The 20603-nt window shown below is 39.4% G+C and overlaps 1 protein-coding gene across 1 annotated transcript in view; it reads right to left on the bottom strand.

Moving 5' to 3' along the window:
• LOC147356075 (membrane cofactor protein-like) overlaps positions 1–20603 on the bottom strand; it is a 60912-nt gene that overhangs the window by 25565 nt on the left and 14744 nt on the right. Inside the window, exons 4-6 of the mRNA XM_086342207.1 lie at positions 12909–12994; positions 8019–8216; positions 2399–2581 (exon numbers count right to left, since the gene is read on the bottom strand). Of these exons, the coding sequence (XP_086198333.1) occupies positions 2399–2581; positions 8019–8216; positions 12909–12994 (467 nt within the window). The remainder of the gene's footprint in view (positions 1–2398; positions 2582–8018; positions 8217–12908; positions 12995–20603) is intronic.

The following is a 20603-nucleotide window of genomic DNA, read 5'->3' as shown; positions in this document are numbered from 1 at the left end:
CCACAGTTCAAAAGCATCAATTCTTCGGTGCTCAGCCTTCTTCACAGTCCAACTCTCACATCCATACATGACCACTGGAAAAACCATGGCCTTGACTAGATGGACCTTTGTTGGCAAAGTAATGTCTCTGCTTTTGAATATGCTATCTAGGTTGGTCACAACTTTCCTTCCAAGGAGTAAGTGTCTTTTAATTTCATGGCTGCAGTTACCATCTGCAGTGATTTTGGAGCCCCCAAAAATAAAGTCTGACACTGTTTCCCCATGTATTTCCCACGAAGTGATGGGACCGGATGCCATGATCTTCGTTTTCTGAATGTTGAGCCTTAAGCCAACTTTTTCACTCTCCACTTTCACTTTCATCAAGAGGCTTTTTAGTTCCTCTTCACTTTCTACCATAAGGGTGGTGTCATCTGCATATGGAGAAGGCAATGGCACCCTACTCCAGTACTGTTGCCCGGAAAATCCCATGGATGGAGGAGCCTGGTAGGCTGCAGTCCATGGGGTCGCTAAGAGTCAGACACGACTGAGCAACTTCACTTTCATTTTCCACTTTCATGCATTGGAGAAGGAAATGGCAACCCACTCCAGTGTTCTTGCCTGGAGAATCCCATGGACGGAGAAGCCTGGTAGGCTGCAGTCCATGGGGTCGCACAGAGTCGGACATGACTGAAGCGACTTAGCAGCAGCAGCAGCATCTGCATATCTGAGGTTATTGATATTTCTCCTGGCAATCTTGATTCCAGCTTGTGTTTCTTCCAGTCCAGCACTTCTCATGATGTACTCTGCATATAAATTAAATAAGCAGGGTGACAATATACAACCTTGACATACTCCTTTTCCTATTTGGAACCAGTCTGTTGTTTCATGTCCAGTTCTAAATAAATAAATATATTTATATATAAATATATGAGATATACATATATATCTCATCCATCAGAAAAACATATTTTTCCCCACAAAACTTCATAGCACTCACCAAAGTACTCAAAGAGGCTACTGGGTACCAGGTTTACAGGAATTACAAAAAGGAGTTCTAATTACCATGTTAACATGAATAATGCCCCTCAATACTCTAAACTATTTGGACAATAGGAAACACATTAGAAGCCAGTAAGTGACATTTGTTTGTGTCAATGGACAACAGGAAACTAGAACCCACAGAAATGATGTTATTTGACTGAGCAGAGCCAGCTAGGACCCTGAGAGCACCTGCCCAGGCTAACCCTCTTCCGAGTGTTCCTCTTGTCTCTAGCTTCTGATGCAACTAAATAGAAGCAGCCAGATAAAGCAACCCCGAAATTAGGAAGACAATTTCTTCCACCATATCAAATAGTCTCTTAAGTCTTAGGAAGAGCAGCTGACAAATAGTCCCTGCCAGAAATCCTCCATGTCATTTCAGTAAGGACTTTTCCTGTTTTTCAGTTGTTAAAAATTTACATTCTGTTGCAAAATAAAAATGCCCAGTAAACAGAAAAATAATAATTGTATGAGGTGGGAATGATGGGGGTGGTAGAAATACTGGTATTATTCTGGTGACAGCAGAAATTACCCAGTTTTATGAAAAGAAGTGGGTGCAGTCTGGATAATGAAACACAGTCTTGGATCTGGAAAATATTCTCTAAATGTGATGCTGGAAGTCACACAAGCTGCCTTTAAAGAGCTTTCTAAATCCAGGCACTGTGCTACAGGGTTTAAATGGGCCTATTTTAACTTTGCTTCACCCAGTGAGGAAAGCACAAACCTTTACATGGAAGTAAGCATATGTAAAGCTTACATACCTTGCCCAAGTTTACATACCTGTTGATATCTGCAGACCTCAACAAATACTTTTAGAATCACTAAGTGTAACTAAATGGCTGTGAATATATTCTTCCTCTTTTTATTACTGAAAATGATGAATGAGTGTAAATTGTATGAATTTAAAGAATTTTTTGTAAAATATAAGCAAGAAGATACTAAATCTGAATGGCTCAAAGTTGTGATCTTTGTATTGAGAGAAATCACCACTGAAAAAGAAATAAGGTAGGGCCAACCATGTGAGATTACAGCTTTCATTTCATTTACATGAATTACGCCTCTCATTCTTTTCTTGACTTCAATAGATAAAAATTCTCATGCTTCAGTTTACTTTGAAAGATGGTTCCCCATTTATTTTTATACATAAAAATACTGAACAAGAGAAATACATACTCCTCTGTTATTTGAAACAGAACGTGCTAAGACTCCATAAAGCATACCAAATCACAATAGAATTCTATGTAAATTCTGACATACATCTGCCATGGAAATGGGTACAAGACAGAGTTAAGTACAAAGATTTTTTTCAATTATTATCAATGTTTCAATTAGTCTTAAAAACTAAAAGACAAAATTAGAAAAAGTAAAAAACCACTTGTACCTTTAATACAGGTTGGCATCTCAGGTTCCCAAGTGTCATTACCACCACAGAACACTAGGTTGCTGCCATTCAGGTAAAAACCCTGGAGGCACTCAAACACCACCACTGACTGGTACGAAAATTTGTCTCTACTTCCTGACACCATTATTCCATGTTCGAGAAATGGCCGTTGACATTTGACAACTGGAAAGTGGAGAAAATCCAGAATTAATAAAAAGCTGCTTTCACACGGGACCTGAAAAACCAGTGCAAAGTGGGAAGAAAGAGGCCAGGAGTAAAAAGCAAGAGGCTAACTGGAAAAGAAGACTTCATTTGTGCATTGAATCCCAGGGAAACAGATTTAGAAAAACAGTATTTTTTCCACGTAGAAGAGACTGTTGTTATAGTTGATTGGCTCCCTACAATTTTTGTACGTTGATCCTATAGTTTGCGATCTTGCTAAAACATCAGTTTTTGAGACAATCGTGTTGTAAGTGAATACGGACTATTTTATTTCTTTCTCTCCAATGTAGTTGTTCAGTCATTCAGTTGTATCCAACTCTTTGTGACCCCATGGACTGTGGCATGCAGGACTTCCATGGACTGTGGCATGCAGGACTTCCCTTTGTTGAGAAGTTCTATATTAAGTAAGGATCATGTTTATAATTTTCTTTCACATTTTTTGTCTGCCTTTGGTATCAGGGTAAAGTCCCCATGAAATGATTTGAGAAGCACTTGTTTCTCAAATTTCTTGAAGAGTTTGTGTAGAGGTGCTATTATTTATTCCTGCAGTGTATGGTAAATTCCCCAAGAAGGCCATCTCTCAGATCAAGGAGGTCTCTGTTCTCATTGTGGGAAGGTTTTTAAATACAAATTATATTTCCTTAATAGGTATAAGACTATTCAGGCTACCTACATCTTTGTGTGGAGATATTTTGGTATATTTTTCTTCAAGTTCAGTTCAGTCGCTCAGTCGTGTCCGACTCTTTGCGACCCCATGAACTGCAGCATGCCATCACCTCCCTGTCCATCACCAACTCCCGGAGTTCACTCAGACTCACGTCCTTTGAGTCATTGATGCCATCCAGCCATCTCATCCTCTGTCGTCCCCTTCTCCACCTGCCCTCAATCTTCCCCAGCATCAGGGTCTTTTCCAATGAGTCAACTCTTCGCATGAGGTGGCCAAAGTACTGGAGTTTCAGCTTCAACATCAGTCCTTTCAAAGAATACCCAGGACTGATCTCCTTTAGGATGGACTGCTTGGATCTCTTTGCAGTCCAAGGGACTCTTAAGACTCTTCTCCAACACCACAGTTCAAAAGCAGCAATTCTTTGGCACTCAGCTTTCTTTATAGTCCAACTCTCACATCCATACATGACCACTGGAAAACCATAGCCTTGACTAGACTGATCTTTGTTGGCAAAATAATGTCTCTGCTTTTTAATATGCTGTCTAGGTTGGTCATAACTTTCCTTCCAAGGAGTAAGTGTCTTAATTTCATGGCTGCAATCACAATCTGCAGTGATTTTGGAGCCCAGAAAAATAAAATCAGCCACTGTTTCCACTGATTCCCCATCTATCTGTCATGAAGTGATGGGACCAGATGCCATGATCTTAGTTTTCTGAATGTTGAGCTTTAAGCCAACTTTTTCACTCTCCACTTTCACTTTCATCAAGAGGCTTTTTAGTTCTTCACTTTCTGCCATAAGGGTGGTGTCATCTGCATATCTGAGGTTATTGATATCTCTCCCAGCAATCTTGATTCCACCTTGTGCTTCACCCAGCCCAGCATTTATCATGATGTACTCTGCATAGAAGTTAAATAAGCAGGGTGACAATATATAGCCTTGGTGAACTCCTTTTCCTATTTGGAACCAGTCTGTTGTTCCATGTCCAGTTCTAACTGTTGCTTCCTGACCTGCATACAGGTTTCTCAAGAGGCAGGTCAGGTGGTCTGGTATTCCCATCTCTTTCAGAATTTTCCACAGTTTATTGTGATCCACACAGTCAAAGGCTTTGGCATAGTCAATAAAGCAGAAATAGATGTTTTTCTGGAACTCTCTTGCTTTTTCAATGATCCAGCAGATGTTGGCAATTTGATCTCTGGTTCCTCTGCCTTTTCTAAAACCAGCTTGAATATCAGGAAGTTCACGGTTCACGTATTGCTGAAGCCTAGCTTGGAGAATTTTGAGCATTACTTTACTAGCGTGTGAGATGAGTGCAATTGTGTGGTAGTTTGAGCATTCTTTGGCATTGCCTTTCTTTGGGATTAGAATGAAAACTGACCTTTTCCAGTCCTGTGGCCACTGCTGAGTTTTCTGAATGTGCTGGCATATTGAGTGCAGCACTTTCACAGCATCATCTTTTAGGATTTGAAATAGCTCAACTGGAATTCCATCACCTCCACTAGCTTTGTTCGTAGTGATGCTTCCTAAGGCCCACTTGACTTCACATTCCAGGATGTCTGGCTCTAGGTGAGTGATCACACCATTGTGATTATCTGGGTCATGAAGATCTTTTTTGTACAGTTCTTCTGTGTATTCTTTCTGTCCTTTATTGAGTCCATCTTTGCATAAAATGTTCCCTTGGTATCTCTAATTTTCTTAAAGAGATCGCTACTCTTTCCTATTCTATTTTTTTCCCTCTATTTCTTTGCATTTATCGCTGAGGAAGGCTTTCTTATCTCTCCTTGCTATTCGTTGGAACTCTGCATTCAAAAGGGTATATCTTTCCTTTTCTCCTCTGCTTTTCACTTCCCTTATTTTCACAGCTACTTGTAAGGCCTCTTCAGACAGCCATTTTTCTATTTTGCATTTCTTTTTCTTGGGGATGGTCTTGATCCCTGTCTCCTGTACAATGTCATGAACCTCCATCCATAGTTCATCAGGCACTCTGTCTATCAGATCTAGTCCCTTAAATCTATTTCTCACTCCACTGTATAGTCATAAGGGATTTGATTTAGGTCATACCTGAATGGTCTAGTGGTTTTCTCCACTTTCTTCAATTTAAGTCTGAATTTGGCAATAAGAAGTTCACGATCTGAGCCACAGTCAGCTCCCGGTCTTGTTTTTGCTGACTGTACAGAGCTTCTCCATCTTTGGCTGCAAAGAATATAATCAGTCTGATTTCAGTGTTGAGCATCTGGTGATGTCCACATGCAGTCTTCTCTTGTGTTGTTGGAAGAGGGTGTTTGCTATGACCAGTGCGTTCTCTTGTCAGAACTCTATTATACTTTGCCCTGCTTCATTCTGTACTCCAAGGCCAAATTTGTGTGTTACTCCAGGTATTTCTTGACTTCTTACTTTTGCATTTCAGTCCCCTATAATGAAAAGGACATCTTTTTGGGGTGTTAGTTCTAGAAGGTCTTGCAGGTCTCCATAGAACTGTTCAACTTCAGCTTCTTAAGCATTACTGGTTGGGGCATAGACTTGAATTACCGTGATACTGAATGGTTTGCTCTGGAAATGAATGGAGATCATTCTGTCATTTCTGAGATTGCATCCAAGTACTGCATTTCAGACTCTTTTGTTGATTATGATGGCTACTCCATTTCTTCTAAGGGATTCCTGCCCACAGTAGTAGATATAATGGTTATCTGAGTTAAATTCACCCATCCCAGTCCATCTTAGTTCACTGATTCCTAGAATGTCGACGTTCACTCTTGCCATCTCCTGTTTGACTACCTGCAATTTGCCTTGATTCATGGACCTAATATTCCAGGATCCTATGCAATATTGCTCTTTACAGTATGGAATGTTGCTTCTATCACCAGTCCCATTCACAACTGGGTGTTGTTTTTGCTTTGGCTCCATCCCTTCATTCTTTCTGGAGTTATTTCTCCACTGATCTCCAGTAGCATATTGGGTACCTTCTGACCTGGGGAGTTCATCTTTCTTTGTCCTATCTTTTTGCCTTTTCATACTGTTCATGGGGTTCTCAAGGCAAGAATACTGAAGTGGTTTGTTTTTTGTTTTTTCAAAGGAATTTTGAAAACTTTTCTTCAAAGAAATTTGTTAATTTCATTTGTTGTCAAATTTATAAGCATGAATTTGTGATATTACAACTATCATCATCATCGTATTCTTTAATCATCCCTTTAAATGTCTGTATAATATATTAGCAATGTCTTCTTTTATATTCTTTGTAAAAGTTTATTTTTAATTTTTAAACAGCTTTTAAAGGGAACATTCCATTTACGGTTATTACAAAATAGCGACTATGTTCCTCATGTCATACAACACATTCTTGTAGCCTGTCTTATAGCCATGCTCCCTACCCCTATATTGCCTCTCTTTCCTCTCCCTGCTAATAACCGGTAGCTTGTTCTCTGTATCTGTGAGTCTGTTTCTTTTTTGTTATATTTACTTGTTTGTATTATTATTTAGATTTTCTATATAAATGATATCATGATAATTTTCTTTCTCTGATTTATTAAATATCTTTTTTCTTTCTTGTCAGCCTAGTTATAGCTTTATTTATTTTATCAATCTTCTCCAAGAACCACAGAGTTTCATTGGTTTTCTGTATTATTTTCTCTTTACAATTTTATTGATCTTTCTCTATTTATGATTATCTTATGTCTCCTTATTTTGAGTTTGTTTGCTCTTTCTTTTTTAGTTTTGTAAGGTGGAAGCTTCAATTATTGACTTGAGACTTTTCTTTTTCCTAACACAAATTCATGCTATAAATTTCCCTCTAAGCAATGCTTTTGCTTATCATACACATTTTGCTATTTTGATATATCATGTTTTTCATTTTTATTCAATTCAGAATATGTTCTAACTTTCCTTGTTACTTAACTATGGGTTATTTATGAATATCTTTCATAATTTTCAAATATTTGAGAATTTTCTAGACTAGATGTTTTAATTTCTGCATTTATTCCATTTTGATCAGATAATGTATTCAGAATGATTTTAATTCTTTGGAATGTGGTAGAGTATGATCTCCCTTAGAAAATGTTCCCTGCACAGCTGAAAAGAGTAAACATTATCCTGTGCTCAGTGATTGTTTCCTTCCAAGAGTCAAAGCCCCTCTAGCATCTCCTTGCTTCATGTCACTCGAGTGCCTTAAATATTGTTTTAAAAATATATTTTGTCCAGAGCTTGTCATTATTATCAATGAGAGAGTTAGCCTTTAAAAATCTGCCCTGTCATTGTTTGTAGCCAGAACGCTCAGACATCTTGCAATATAAGGAAAAACTTTACTTTTAAGGCAGTGTGTGTTGAATTTTTTAGTTTTTGAAGCAAAAAATCCCAACTTTTATACACACACACATATTAGTTCACAATGTGTAAACTGGAATGTCAGTAACATCTGGGGTGAGGAGTGGGAAACCCCACAACTAGAACTATTTTCTATTCAATTCGGCCTAAATTAAATTAGAAGTCAATGTAAACAGAGGAGGAAACTTTCATGATTGTTTTACTCATTGGAAAAATTATTTACTTATTGGTAAAACTCAATGGACATGAGTTTGAGCAAGCTCCAAGAAATGGTGAAGGACAGAGAAGCCTGGCGTCCTGCAGTCCATGAGGTTGCAAAGAGTCGGACACAGCTAAGTGACTGAACAACAACAAAACTATTTACAAAGTATTCCACAGTATTTACAAATAAAGGAGATAAATGGAAATATGATTACCTTTACATAGAGGAGGGTCACTACTCCATTTGTTAGGTTCAATACAAATTAGCTTGTTCTGTCCAACAAGTGAATATTCATCTGGTCCATTTGAAGGATCACAACTATAAGTTACTAATTCGTTATATTCAAATATATTCCTGTAGCTATTGGTGTGTTTTCCATGTTTTATTTTTGGAGGTTGTCCACAATAAATCTCTTAAAAAGGGAAAAAAAGAGCAAATGAAGGCAAAAGAAAGGCGAAAGAGTAAGACAGCATTAGTAAAGTCCTATGCGCTACCTTCAATACGCTCTTTAACTTAGGATTTCTAGAAGTTAACTGTGAATCCATTACCCATTTAGAGAAAGTTTCCATGAGAGAATGTATTATCCCAAATTCAACTCATATAGAAATTAACTTTTAAGAACCAAACTCATTTCCTTAAATACCTATTAAAGTATCTATATGAAATTCCTATATTATCTATAAGGACATGCAAAGTTTTGTTCTAGACATCATAAGAGATGAAAATTTAATGAGAAAATATGCTTGTGGCTACATGGAAACTTACATTACCATATGTGAAATAGGTAGCCAACGGGAATTTGCTGTATGGCCCAGGAAACTCAAACAGGGGCTCTGTATCAACCTAGAGGGGTGGGGTGGGGAGGGAGATGGGAGGGAGTTCCAAAAGGGAGGGGATACATGTAAGCCTATGGCTGATTCATATTGAGGTTGACAGAAAACATCAAAATTCTGTAAAGCAATTATCCTTCAATTTAAAAAATTAATTAATTTAAAAATAATAATAAGATCCACCACTAGCTAAGAAATTCTTTATAATTTATAAACATATCCATTCACTAGATCAGAGTCTTATTTCACTGTCATCCTTGTAACTGTATAGTGAAATTTCCCAGAATCTACAAATTCTGTGAATTTGAAACAGACTGAATCCAGATGTCTTCCTTTAAGCCAGATACTTGCAAAAAAATGTAAAACAATGCCACTATTCTCACTGTTTTGGAAATTTTTTATTTTTTCATAAAAATATGGTGTATATGTTAACATGTATTGACTTTATACAAGTCTTAAAATTGATTTAATAAAAAATGATTTAAAAAACTTTCATTCTAATTTCAGTAAAACGAATACCAGTAGACATAAATCACACAAAGAAAGTTTCCCAGGCGGCGCTAGTAGTAAGAACCCGTCTGCCAATACAGGAGACATAAGAGACGCAAGTTCATTCTCTGGGTGGGGAAGATCCCAAGGAGGGTGGCATGGTAACCCACTCTAGCATTCTTGCCTGGAGAATCCCAGGGTGGGCTACAGTCCATAGGTCACAGAGTTGGACACGACTGAAGCAACTTAGCACAGCAAGGCACATAAAGAAAAGCTCTTTGGGATAACTGCTGATTTAAAAGCAAAAACACTTTTGATTTCTCCTTCATATTTGAAAGAGATCCTTGCTGGGTACAATAATCTGGGCTGTAGGTTATTTTCTTTCATCACTTTAAGTATGTCTTGCCATTCTCTCCTGGCTTGGAGAGTTTCTATTGAAAGATCAGCTGTTTATCCTTATGGGAATTCCCTTGTGTGTTATTTGTTGTTTTTCCCTTGCTGCTTTTAATATTTGTTCTTTGTGTTTGATCTTTGTTAATTTGATTAATATGTGTCTTGGAGTGTTTCGCCTTGGGTTTATCCTGTTTGGGATTCTCTGGGTTTCTTGGACTTGAGTGATTATTTCCTTCCCCATTATGGGAAGTTTTCAACTATTATCTCCTCAAGTATTTTCTCATGGTCTTTCTTTTTGTCTTCTTCTGGAACCCCTATGATTTGAATGTTGTAGCGTTTAATATTGTCCTGGAGGTCTCTGAGATTGTCCTCATTTCTTTTAATTAGATTTTCTTTTTTCCTCTCTGATTCATTTATTTCTACCATTCTATCTTCTAATTCACTAATCCTATCTTCTGCCTCTGTTATTCTACTATTTGTTGCCTTCAGAGTGTTTTTGATCTCATTTATTGCATTATTCATTATATATTGACTCTTTTTTATTTCTTCTAGGTCCTTGTTAAACCTTTCTTGCATCTTCTCAATCCTTGTCTCCAGGCTATTTATCTGTGATTCCATTTTGATTTCAAGATTTTGGATCAACTTCACTATCATTATTCGGAATTCTTTATCAGGTAGATTCCCTATCTCTTCCTCTTTTGTTTGGTTTGGTGGGCATTTATCCTGTGTTCCTTTATCTGCTGGGTATTCCTCTGTCTCTTCATCTTGTTTAAATTGCTGAGTTTGGGGTGTCCTTTCTGTATTCTGGCAGTTTGTGGAGTTCTCTTTATTGTGGCATTTCCTCACTGTGTGTGGGTTTGTACAGGTGGCTTGTCAAGGTTTCTTGGTTAGGGAAGCTTGTGTCGGTATTCTGGTGGGTGGAGCTGGATTTCTTCTCTCTGGAGTGCAATGAAGATGCAGAGAAAGCCTTTGACAAAATTCAACATCCATTTATGATAAAAACCCTCCAGAAAGCAGGAATAGAAGGAACATACCCCAACATAATAAAAGCTATATATGACAAGCCAACAGCAAACATTATCCTCAATGGTGAAAAATTGAAAGCATTTCCTCTAAAGTCAGGAACAAGACAAGGGTGCCCACTTTCACCATTACTATTCAACATAGTTTTGGAAGTTTTGGCCACAGCAATCAGAGCAGAAAAAGAAATAAAAGGAATCCAAATTGGAAAAGAAGAAGTAAAACTCTCACTGTTTGCAGATGACATGATTCTCTACATAGAAAACCCTAAAGACTCCACCAGAAAATTACTAGAACTAATCAATGAATATAGTAAAGTTGCAGGATATAAAATCAACACACAGAAATCCCTTGCATTCCTATACACTAATAATGAGAAAATAGAAAGAGAAGTTAAGGAAACAATTCCATTCACCATTGCAACAAAAAGAATAAAATACTTAGGAATATATCTACCTAAAGAAACTAAAGACCTATATATAGAAAACTATAAAACACTGGTGAAAGAAATCAAAGAGTACACTAATAGATGGAGAAATATACCATGTTCATGGATTGGAAGAATCAATATAGTGAAAATGAGTATACTACCCAAAGCAATTTATAGATTCAATGCAATCCCTATCAAGCTACCAACGGTATTCTTCACAGAGCTAGAACAAATAATTTCACAATTTGTATGGAAATACAAAAAACCTCGAATAGCCAAAGCCATCTTGAGAAAGAAGAATGGAACTGGAGGAATCAGCCTGCCTGACTTCAGGCTCTACTACAAAGCCACAGTCATCAAGACAGTATGGTACTGGCACAAAGACAGAAATATAGATCAATGGAACAAAATAGAAAGCCCAGAGATAAATCCACACACATATGGACAACTTATCTTTGACAAAGGAGGCAAGAATATACAATGGATTAAAGACAATCTCTTTAACAAGTGGTGCTGGGAAAACTGGTCAACCACTTGTGAGAATGAAACTAGAACACTGTCTAACACCATACACAAAAATAAACTCAAAATGGATTAAAGATCTAAATGTAAGACCAGAAACTATAAAACTCCTAGAGGAGAACATAGGCAAAACACTCTCTGACATACATCACAGTAGGATCCTCTATGACCCACCTCCCAGAATATTGGAAATGCAAAAATAAACAAATGGGACCTAATTAAACTTAAAAGCTTCTGCACAACAAAGGAAACTATAAGCAAGGTGAAAAGACAGCCTTCAGAATGGGAGAAAATAATAGCAAATGAAGCAACTGACAAACAACTAATCTCAAAAATATACAAGCAACTCCTACAGCTCAATTCCAGAAAAATAAATGACCCTATCAAAAAATGGGCCAAAGAACTAAATAGACATTTCTCCAAAGAAGACATACAGATGGCTAACAAACACATGAAAAGATGCTCAACATCACTCATTATCAGAGAAATGCAAATCAAAACCACCATGAGGTACCATTTCATGCCAGTCAGAATGGCTGCGGTCCAAAAGTCTACAAGTAATAAATGCTGGAGAGGGTGTGGAGAAAAGGGAACCCTCTTACACTGTTGGTGGGAATGCAAACTAGTACAGCCACTATGGAGAACAGTGTGGAGATTCCGTAACAAACTGGAAATAGAACTGCCTTATGATCCAGCAATCCCACTGCTGGGCATACACACTGAGGAAACCAGAAGGGAAAGAGACACGTGTACGCCAATGTTCATCGCAGCACTGTTTATAATAGCCAGGACATGGAAGCAACCTAGATGTCCATCAGCAGATGAGTGGATAAGAAAGCTGTGGTACATATACACAATGGAGTATTACTCAGCCATTAAAAAGAATACATTTGAATCAGTTCTAATGAGGTGGATGAAACTGGAGCCTATTATACAGGGTGAAGTAAGCCAGAAAGAAAAACACCAATACAGTATACTAACACATATATATGGAATTTAGAACGATGGTAACAATAACCCTGTATACGAGACAGCAAAAGAGACACTGATGTATAGAACAGTCTTTTGGACTCCGTGGGAGAGGGAGAGAGTGGGATGATTTGGGAGAATGGCATTGAAATATGTATAATATCATATATGAAATGAGTCGCCAGTCCAGGTTCGATACACGATACTGGATGCTTGGGGCTGGTGCACTGGGACGACCCAGAGGGATGGTATGGGGAGGGAGGAGGGAGAAGGGTTCAGGATGGGGAACACATGTATACCTGTGGCAGATTCATTTTGATATATGGCAAAACCAATACAATATTGTAAAGTTAAATAAAATAAAATTTAAAAAAATAAAAGCAAAAACAGATCCTGAAGCCAAAAAGTTTGAACATTCTTGATCTGAATTCTAAAGTGAGAATTTACTTACTTTCACAGTGTGGAATTGTATCACTCCAAGACACATTCTCTCCAATAAGGTTACAAATTATAATAGGTTTTCCTCTTAAGAAATAACTAAATAGAAAAAAGAAAAGGTTACTATTTCTTTAACAGCACACATAATAATGAAAACTTGTATCTGGCTGTTTTTCTATACTCTAGTACTTGGAGGGAGACGTTTCTTAAGTGACATGATAAAAATGAAAGTGCTAACCAAGTCTGCAATTCTAATCAAATAAAGAGTTATTGCCTGTGAACACACATTGGCCCACAGCAAAAAGCCTCCATGACTGTCATGCTGTCAGGCTGGCATCTTTGCTCTCTCTGGCAAATGCATCACTTTCACCTCTAAGCTTTTGCTCCCACCACTGTGTTCAGTTAGAACTGAGAAAGAGAGACCAGGCTCTAGAGCTTGGCTGCCTGGATTCAAATTCTAGTTGCATGACGGACTTGTTATTTGAGCTTGGGAAAGTCTTTCTACTGTTTTTCTTGTTCAATTTCCTCATCTATGTAAATGACACAATAGCATACCTCATGGGATTGTTTAGAGAATAAGGTAGCATCTGACACATAGTGAGTGCTGGGTAAGTTTTAGCTCTTCTTAATATTCTTTAGATCAGAATATCTTCCTAGGAACAGCTTAGGACTGCTACTTAATGCAATCTTCTCTTAATCTTTTCTGATAATTTAAATTCACAGTGCTCTCTCCTCCCTCTGGACTCTCATTGTAATGATCATAAATAATTTTATGTATTCGTCACTTCTTATTTACTATTTTGCTTTAATATATTATACTAGTATATATTGTGTTTCAATTTTTTTTTTTTTGAGAACAGTCTATGCTTTAAGTTTTTGGAACCTCTCAAAGTGCCTAATAGGCTCTCTATATCTATGACAGGACGTTCTAATATCTTTATTTGATCAATTTAAAACTAATCAGTGAAACTGCTTGCACAGGGTTCTAGTAGACTTGTCCATCAAGTTCCCTCATTTTTTGTATATTGTAGTGTTTTAGGAGAGGACTTGGAGAAGGTGGCAGAGTTGGAGGCACTAGGAATCTGTCTCCATAACTCGACAAAAACTACAAGGGCAGAGTCTGCCTGATGTCACTATTTTTGGGCTTTGGAGTCTGTTGAAGAATTGTAAGTTCCAGAGGAAAACTCAGACAGGAAAATCACATTCATTTCAGTCAATTTTAGCTCTTAGGAAAATAGCAGCTACCCATTCCCACTCTCAGCAGTGTAGCAGGCAGCTGTGCATGTGTTCCTGAGCAGCTCACACACAGATTGCAGGAGGCAGAGCACCCAGAAAGGACTGTCCTCCAAGAACCAAGGATTTGTACTCTGATTGCTGACTTTTGTTCCTGATCACAGGAAATGGTGGGTAGCCATTGTTGTCATGTCTTGCTGATGCTTGCAAGGACCTTCCTTGTTGGTTGAAGTGAATTACATGGGATTTAAAGATCGAGCACCATTTGCTTCCAATTTGATTTTTGCTTTCAACTTCATTTTAATGCTTCAGGAGCCAATAATTAAAGATTAGACATTCAAAAACAACTGCATATGAGGGGAAATTTAGAAAGTAAGTGTGCATATTCAGGGAAAAACTCAGAAATGGCCTGAGAAGACCTTCAGTTTACAACTCAGGCTGATTTCTGGCAGAGAAATATCCTACAGCAATCAAAAAACAATAACAAAAACTGCAATGTCCAGGGAAAGGGGAGGATCTGACTTCCAAAGTTACCATATTATTAAATTCCAATGTCCAGTATTCCACAAAAAATCACCAGGCATAAAAAGAAACAGGAAAGTATGGCCCATTCAAAATAAAAATAAAATTAAATGAACAGAAACTGCTCCTGAAAAACATCTGATGACAGATAGATTAGACAAGGACTATCTTAAATATGCTCAAACAACTAAAGAAAGATGTGCAGAAAATCAAGAAAATGATGTATGAGCAAAGCAGAACAGTCATAAGGAGAATGCTCATGTGTGCCCGCTCAGTTGTGTCTGACTGTGACCCCATGGACTGCAGCTTGCCAGGCTTCTCTGCCATGAAATTTTCCAGGCAAGAACACTGGAGTTGGTTGGCATCTCTTACTCCAGAGTATCTTCCCAACTCAGGGATCCATCCCTCATCTCTCATGTCTCCTGCATTGACAGGCAGATTCTTTACCATTGTGCCACCTAGGAAGCCCATCATGAGGAGACAGATAACCTAAGAAGAAATCAAGAAGGAATTCTGGGCTTAAAGTACAATACCTGGTATAAAAAATTCAGTAGAGGGATTTAAAGAAAATTTGAGCAGACAGAAAGAAGAATTAGTGAACCTAAATATAGAATGGGCGAAGTTATTGAATCTGAGCAACAGAAAGAAAAAAGAGTAAAGAAAAATGAGCAGTCCCTAAAGGACTTGTGTGACATCATCAAGTGGATCATACACACCGGGGGAATCTCAGAGGGAGAGGAGAGATAGAAAGCGACAGAGAGAACATTTTAACAATAATGGCAGACCACTTCCAAAACTTGATGAGAAACACAAATACAACTTCCAGGTGAAAAGAACTCAAAGAAGTCCACACTAAGACACATAATAATCAAACTCTCAAAAGACAAAGACAGAGCAGCTAAGATGGCAGAGTAGAAGGACCCTGAACTCACATCCTCTAACAAGAATACCAAAATCACAACAATCTACAGGACAATCATCATCGAAAAAGACTGAAGCCTACCAGAAGAGGTGCCCTAGAGCTAGAAACAAAAAGATGGAACCACAAAGAGACTGGTAGGAGGGCAGATTAGGAATATAATCAAATCCCATTCCCTTAGGTGGGTGCCCCACAAATTGGAGAATAATTATAGAGGTTTTACCACTAGAGTGAATTCTGAGTCCAAATGACGTGCCCCTAGCCCAAGACTCCAGCACTGGGAAGAGGAGATCCCAGAGCATCTGGCTTTGAAAGCCACCAGAGCTTGATTACAGGAGCTCACAGGACTGGGAGAAACAGAGACTTCACTCTAAAAGGGTACACAAAAGTCTCATAGACACCAGGAACAAAGGCAAAAGCAATAACTTCATAGGATCCTGGGTCAGAACTACCTATGGATCTTGAAAGGTGTCCTGAGGAAGCAGGGGGTGGCTGTGATTCACTCTGGGAATATAGACATTGGTGGCAGATATACAGGACTTCTCAGATGGCCCAGTAAAGAATCTCCCTGTCAGTGTAGGAGATGCAGGTTGATCCCTGGGTTGGGGAGATTCCCTGGAGAAGAACATGGTAACACACTCCAGTAGTCTTGCCTGGGAAAGTCCATGGACAGAGGAGCCTGGAGGGCTACAGCCCACGGGGTCACAAAGTTGAACACGACCGAGCACACATGCACGGCAGGTATATCAGGGAACATTCATCTGTGTGAGCTCTCCCAGAGGCTGATATTTTGGCAACAAGACCTGGCCCCACCCAACAGTCTGTAGGATCCAGTGCTGGAAACACCTCAGGCCAAACAACAAATGAGCACGAGCAGACAGGCCGCCTAAAGACTTCCTGAGCCCACAGCCTCATGTGGGCTTCCCATGTGGCTCAGCTGGGGAAGAATCTGCTCACAGTGCAGGAGACCTGGGTTCAGTCCCTGGACTGGGAAAACCCCCTGGAGAAGGAAAAGGCTAGCCAGTCCAGTATTCTGGCCTGGAGAATTCCATGTACTGTATAGATCACGGGGTTGCAAAGAGTCAGACATGACTGAGCGACTTTCACTTTCACTTCACTAGACAGGACCCTGCCCAACAGAGGACCAAGATCCACCTCCAGGGGCCATGGGGCTGACACTAGAAGCAAGAACATTACAGCCCTGCAGCCTGCAGATTGAGTCAACAAATGCAGGCCAGCTAATCCTGGGCCCTTGAGTGATGAGAGGGGAGTGCACTGCTGGGATGCTTTGAAGGTCATATTTACTATCATTACTCTGAACTCTTTCTTGGGTAGATTCCATTTCTCCATGTCAATTAGTTCTTCTGGGGTTTTATCTTGTTGCTTCATCTGAAATATATTTTTCTGTTTTCATTTTCTTTAATTTGCTATTTGTAGTTTTTGTATGTGGTAAGTTGGTTACTCTTTTTTGATTTTGGAGAAGTGACCCTCTGTAGGAAATGTTCAAAGCATCCCAGCGGTGCACTGGATCCTACAAACTGTTGGGTGGGGCCAGGTCTTGGTGCCAAAATATCAGCCTCTGGGAGAGCTCACACAGATGAATGTTCCCTGATATACCTGCCGTGCATGTGTGCTCGGTCGTGTTCAACTTTGCAACCCCGTGGGCTGTAGCCCTCCAGGCTCCTCTGTCCATGGACTTTCCCAGGCAAGACTACTGGAGTGTGTTACCATTTTCTTCTCCAGGGGATCTTCCTAACCCCGGGATCAACCAAAAGTAGGAAGTCAAGAAACACCTGGAGTAACACGCAAATTTGGCCTTGGAATATGGAATGAAGCAGGGCAAAGACTAATAGAGTTTTGCCAAGAAAAAGCACTGGTCATACCAAACACTCTCTTGCAACAACACAAGAGAAGACTCTATACATGGACATCACCAGATGGTTAACACTGAAGTCAGATTGATTATATTCTTTGCAGCCAAAGATGGAGAAGCTCTATACAGTCAGCAAAAACAAGACCAGGAGCTGACTGTGGCTCAGATCATGAACTCCTTATTGCCAAATTCAGGCTTAAATTGAAGAAAGTAGGGAAAACCACTAGACCATTCAGGTATGACCTAAATCAAATCCCTTATGATTATACAGTGGAAGTGAGAAATAGATTTAAGGGCCTAGATCTGATAGATAGAGTGCCTGATGAACTATGGAATGAGGTTCGTGACATTGTACAGGAGACAGGGATCAAGATCATCCCCATGGAAAAGAAATGCAAAAAAGCAAAATGGCTGTCTGGGAGGCCTTACAAATAGCTGTGAAAAGAAGAGAAGCAAAAAGCAAAGGAGAAATGGAAAGATATAAGCATCTGAATGCAGAGTTCCAAAGACTAGCAAGAAGAGATAAGAAAGCCTTCTTCAGCGATCAATGCAAAGAAATAGAGGAAAACAACAGAATGGGAAAGACTAGAGATCTCTTCAAGAAAATTAGAGATACCAAGGGAACATTTCATGCAAAGATGGGCTCGATAAAGGACAGAAATGGTATGGACCTAACAGAAGCAGAAGATATTAAGAAGAGATGGCAAGAATACACAAAAGAACTATACAAAAAAGATCTTCACGAGCCAGATAATCAGGATGGTGTGATCACTGACCTAGAGCCAGACATCCTGGAATGTGAAGTCAAGTGGGCCTTAGAAAGCATCACTATGAACAAAGCTAGTGGAAGTGATGGAATTCCAGTTGAGCTATTTCAAATCCTGAAAGATGATGCTGTGAAAGTGCTGCACTCAATATGCCAGCAAATCTGGAAAACTCAGCAGTGGCCACAGGACTGGAAAAGGGCAGTTTTCATTCCAATCCCAAAGAAAGGCAAGGCCAAAGAATGCTTAAACTACCTCACAACTGCACTCATCTCACACGCTAGTAAAGTAATGCTCAAAATTCTCCAAGCCAGGCTTCAGCAATATGTGAACCGTGAACTTCCTGATGGTCAAGCTGGTTTTAGAAAAGGCAGAGGAACTAGAGATCATATTGCCAACATCTGCTGGATCATGGAGAAAGCAAGAGAGTTCCAGAAAAACATCTATTTCTGCTTTATTGACTATGCCAAAGCCTTTGACTGTGTGGATCACAATAAACTGTGGAAAATTCTGAAAGAGATGGGAATACCAGACCACCTGATCTGCCTCTTGAGAAACCTATATGCAGGTCAGGAAGCAACAGTTAGAACTGGACATGGAACAACAGACTGGTTCCAAATAGGAAAAGGAGTACGTCAAGGCTGTATATTGTCACCCTGCTTATTTAACTTCTATGCAGAGTACATCATGAGAAACGCTGGGCTGGAATAAGCACAAGCTGGAATCAAGATTGCCGGGAGAAATATCAATAACCTCAGATATGCAGATGACACCACCCTTATGGCAGAAAGTGAAGAGGAACTCAAAAGGCTCTTGATGAAAGTGAAAGAGGAGAGTGAAAAAGTTGGCTTAAAGCTCAACATTCAGAAAATGAAGATCATGGCATCTGGTCCCACCACTTCATGGGAAATAGATGGGGAAACAGTGGAAACAGTGTCAGATTTTATTTTTCTGGGCTCCAAAATCACTGCAGATGGTGACTGCAGCCATGAAATTAAAAGATGCTTACTCCTTGGAAGGAAAGTTATGACCAACCTAGATAGCATATTCAAAAGCAGAGACATTACCTTGCCAACAAAGGTTCGTCTAGTCAAGGCTATGGTTTTTCCTGTGGTCATGTATGGATGAGAGAGTTGGACTGTGAAAAAGGCTGAGCACTGAAGAATTGATGCTTTTGAAGTGTGGTGTTGGAGAAGACTCTTGAGAGTCCCTTGGACTGCAAGGAGATCCAACCAGTCCATTCTGAAGGAGATCAGCCCTGGGATTTCTTTGGAAGGAATGATGCTAAAGCTGAAACTCCAGTCCTTTGGCCACCTCATGCGAAGAGTCGACTCATTGGAAAAGACTCTGATGCTGGGAGGTATTGGGGGCAGGAGGAGAAGGGGACGACAGAAGATGAGATGGCTGATGGCATCACTGACTTGATGGACGTGAGTCTGAGTGAACTCTGGGAGTTGGTGATGGACAGGGAGGCCTGGCGTGCTGCGATTCATGGGGTCGCAAAGAGTCGGACAGAACTGAGGGCCTGAACTGAACTGAGTAAATATGACCAAAGAACTCAGGCGAACTGGATGCACAAAGTGAAAAATTAGACGTTTTTAACAAAGAATTAGAAAACATAAAGAGAAACCAATACAATTAAAAAATACAATAACTGAAATGAAAACTACACTAGAAGGAATCAATAGTAGAGTAAATGAGGCAGAAGGACTGGTTGAACTGACCGACTGAACTGAATTGAACTACAAGAGACAAAGAAGGACACTATATAATGAGCAAAGAATCAATCCAAGAAGAAAAATATAACAATTTAAATACATATGCACCCAATATAGGAGCATCTTGGTACATATGACCAAGTGCTAACAGCCAAAAAGGGAAAATTGACAGTAATACAGTAATAGTAGGGCACTTTAACACCCCACTTACATCAGTGGATAGATCATCCAGACAGAAAATTAATAAGGAAACAAGAGCCATAAGTGACATGTTGAACTAGATGGACTTAATTGATATTTATAGAGCATTTCATCCAAGAACAGCAGAATACACATTCTTTTCAAGTACACATGGAACATTTTCTAGCGTAGATCACACGCTGGGCCAAAAAGCAGTTCCTGCTAATTTAAGAAAACTGAAATCATACCAACCATCTTTTTCAACCATGACCCTCAGTTCAGTTCAGTTCAGTTCAGTTGCTCAGTTGTGTCTGACTCTTTGCGACCCCATGAATCGCAGCACGCCAGGCCTCCCTGTCCATCACCAACTCCCAGAGTTCACTCAAACTCACGTCCATCGAGTCGGTGATGCCATCCAGCCATCTCATCCTCTGTTGTCCCCTTCTCCTCCTGCCCCCAATCTTTCCCAGCATCAGAGTCTTTTCCAATGAGTCAACTC

The sequence above is a fragment of the Bos grunniens genome, chromosome 16, assembly GCF_055505025.1.
Source record: "Bos grunniens cultivar Pamir isolate PY7600 chromosome 16, Bosgru_T2T1.0, whole genome shotgun sequence".
Taxonomy (NCBI): Eukaryota; Metazoa; Chordata; class Mammalia; order Artiodactyla; family Bovidae; genus Bos; species Bos grunniens.
This window is presented reverse-complemented; position numbering and strand designations above follow the sequence as displayed.